Below are 3,224 nucleotides of genomic sequence, written 5' to 3' on the forward strand. Positions count from 1 at the left end.
CTTCAGCATCCCTTCTTAAAATGAGTTATTCATTTGTAAACTGCTGATTTCCTTGGGGCATTGTTTCCATAAACTTTTCATAAAGAATCAACGATTTCTCCACTCTTCCTCCCAAACTTCACTATAAGATTTGATATTTGTTTTTGCTTCAATTTTGGCAGAATTCATGTTGCTCTGATGGGGGCCCTTTCCAAACTGATGTCTTATTTGACTGTCCTAAATTGTTTATTAGGTTATGAATTTTACAAACATTACTTATATTAGCAGTAACGGTGGAGCTGGAGAGTATTGCGTCTTCTCCAAGCTGCACGGTGGGAAGCACCAATAGTGTGGTGGAACTTATGGCCCTTTCCAAGGCCACGGCTCTTCCGGCCTGCAGATGTCAGCCCATGCATCTCCCTGTGCTTGTGGACTGGTTTGGTGACCCACTGGGTGTCAGGATTTCTCCTGATAGCTTTATGGAATGAATCAATGAGGATAACCTCAAAAAATTTGTATGTTGAATCTTCAGCAACCCAGTAAGAATTCAGGACTCTTAGAGCCCCACAGTGGCGTCCAGCTCGCTCCTCAGCAACAGACTGAAGGCTTCGAGCAAACTTTAGCTGGTTAACACCATGATGCACAGGCTTGCCGTAGGTTGCACCCTTAGGAACTGGGCGTTTGTGGCCACCATGGCGCACGTGAATCCTGTATATGACATAACCTTGCTTAGCCTTGTATCCCAGTCTGCGCGCTTTATCTGGCCCGGTGGGGTGGGGAGCCCTGTGGAGCGCAGAGAGCTGGTAGTACTGCCAGCAGTGGACCCTCAGAAGAAAGCGCATCACATCAGCCTGCTTCTTCCTCTGCAGCTCCTGGATGTAGTTGTATGCACCCATCTTGGCTCACCTGATAGCTGCCGCCAGACCCAAACTGATGTCTTATTATTTCAAACAAGATCCCGATCAGACATACTGTAATAAGCCAGCATAGGTTTATTTTGGTGCAAAATTTTTTTTGAATATATACCTAGCTTTTTCATAATATGGATTTGCCCTGACTTTTTTGAAATCTCAGGTATAATTATGAACTACTACGCATAATCACCATGTTGTCTTTGTCCTAAATAAAGAGCTTAGTTTTATTCTTTCAACAGGAATTTATTGCATAAGGTAATGTTCTACATGCTTAGGATTCATCAATAAACTCAAGAGATAAAGATATCTTTTCTGATGGATCTTGCTTTTGAGCAGGGCCTGGAAATGGGGGGTTGGGGTGGTAAAGAGTTTGTGGGTTGGAGAAAAGCAGCAAACACCGTAATTAGTATTGCCGGCAGCATTCTCATTCTAGCTAATTGTTTATTGTTCCTTCATTTAAATTATCTTTATTTAATGCAATAATCTTTCTTCTGATGCTGCAATTTTCAGCAAACTCCACCTAAGCAGTTTGCAGACCTATCCTCCTCTTTAGGGTTTGCATTCTGGAGACTGCCCTTGTGGAATGTATTTTCACTTTGTGTAGCTTCCTGAAATTTCAGAATTGGAAATTTCTGAATGTAAGTGTGGGGTTTCCCTAGGTCAAGGATGATAGGTTTACCACGCTGGCTCCCCTGACTAACTAGGGGATAGAAACATTTACCATGTTTTAACTTTGTGCTTGTGATCCCAGGTATAGCTTCAGATATGGTCATTATCAGTATCAGATGTAACAGTTGCATCACAAATTAGGGTGACGGACGTGATGGTATTGTTTTCATTTCGCCCTTTTCTGACCACCCACATCTGTAATGTGACCACCTCTCCACCAGGCTGGGGAACAAACTTAAAACTTGTATGAATGAGAGAGATCCAACTGCCCAGTTACTTAAGGAGCACGTTTATAAGTCCTTGAAGAATGCTGGGTATACTAAGGATGGGTTAGACTAGCTGAACTATTTTCAGTTCTATCTATGTGTATTCCTAAGACACAGGCACAGTACAATGCAGGCATAATACAGTAGTTCTATTAACAGAACGTAATTATAGTACTATGTATCTAACATCTTATGTAATATGTACATACGAGGTCGGATAATTAAATTCATGAACTCATCCTAGAAAAAGTGCTACATACTTCCTTACTGAATATCACTATGGTCACCTTCAAAGTACCCCTTTGGGAAGCTATGCACCAACGCCAGTGCCCAGTCTATCCTCATAGCAATATTGGAACTCTTTCTCGAATGGTCAGAGCTGTTGTCGTATGAGGTCTGATAATTAAATTCACTAATTCACCCTTAAAGTACTTTGAAGGGTGGACTAGGTGCTGGCATCAGTGCATAGTTGCCCAAGGGGGTACTTTGAAGGTGACCATAGTGATATTCAGGAGGTATGCAGCACCTTTTCTGGGACGAGTTCGTGAACTTAGTTGTCTGACCCTGTAACATAAAATATATTGACATGTATATAACACATATGCAGTTAGAGTACAGGTTGTCCAATTGAACAGTAGTAAAATTTCAGCTGTTGGAGGGATCATGTAGATTCTTGAGGTCAACTGTTTTACACCTGGTTCTGTGACTTCTTTTAAATATCATCAAATCGATCATAAATGCCAGTGTTTTCATGGGAAGGCTCCATGACATACACAGACTCTCAAAGTGGTTTAAGACATGCTCATGGAGACCAGATCTTAGAGGTAGAAAAAGTGAGACTCAGAAGAACTGGAGGTCATACAGCTTTTGTCAGCCCAGGTCTGGGTCCTACTGTTCAGGTCTTATGACCAAATTACAAATTAGAAGAAATATTTGTATGACAGTGAGGTTAAATGAGGTCAATGCTTTTTGTCCTAGATAAGTATTGGATGTTGGTGAAAGTGCAGAGTTGGGAATTTGCAACTGAATGGCGTGGGGAGCTGTTCTTTTTGCATGTGTAAGCAGTTAGCAGCCCTCTTTAGAACATCTGAAAATTTCAGTAATTTGTAGGTGTGTTCATAGTAAGTATTCAAAGAAATAAGCTTACTCTTTTTAAAAAAAGGCTAATGGCTTAAAAATCTAGTTTATCTGGGTAGCCGCACTTCCAGTGCTGACTCAAGCCTAGTTTCAGGGACTTTGAAAGGATACCCCATCCTTGTCTAGGACAAAGAAACCAAGCTTGTTCAGCTTTGAAACTGCAGGGTGTCCCTGAAGCTGTAGCTTTCCTCATCCCCCTGCTAGTTCTGGGTGCTGCGGGATTCTAACCAGAGAGTGTCAGTTCTATTTAGGTCACCAC

The 3,224-nt window shown here is 41.7% G+C and overlaps 2 protein-coding genes across 2 annotated transcripts in view; one reads left to right on the forward strand and one right to left on the reverse strand.

Annotated features, from left to right (window-relative positions):
• DNER (delta/notch like EGF repeat containing) overlaps window positions 1-3,224 on the forward strand; it is a 328,158-nt gene that overhangs the window by 68,476 nt on the left and 256,458 nt on the right. The window lies entirely within an intron of this gene.
• On the reverse strand, window positions 213-875 carry LOC100954675 (60S ribosomal protein L15-like). The gene has a single exon (XM_012802279.1). The coding sequence runs from the start codon at window positions 873-875 to the stop codon at window positions 261-263; it is 615 nt and encodes a 204-aa protein (XP_012657733.1). The 3' UTR covers window positions 213-260.

This window comes from Otolemur garnettii, unplaced genomic scaffold, assembly GCF_000181295.1.
Source record: "Otolemur garnettii isolate 467f Iridium unplaced genomic scaffold, OtoGar3 scaffold00013, whole genome shotgun sequence".
NCBI lineage: Eukaryota > Metazoa > Chordata > Mammalia > Primates > Galagidae > Otolemur > Otolemur garnettii.

Excerpts from the sequence above, each read along its gene's own strand:
- LOC100954675 (XM_012802279.1), bottom strand. The coding sequence starts at position 875 with ATGGGTGCATACAACTACATCCAGGAGCTGCAGAGGAAGAAGCAGGCT.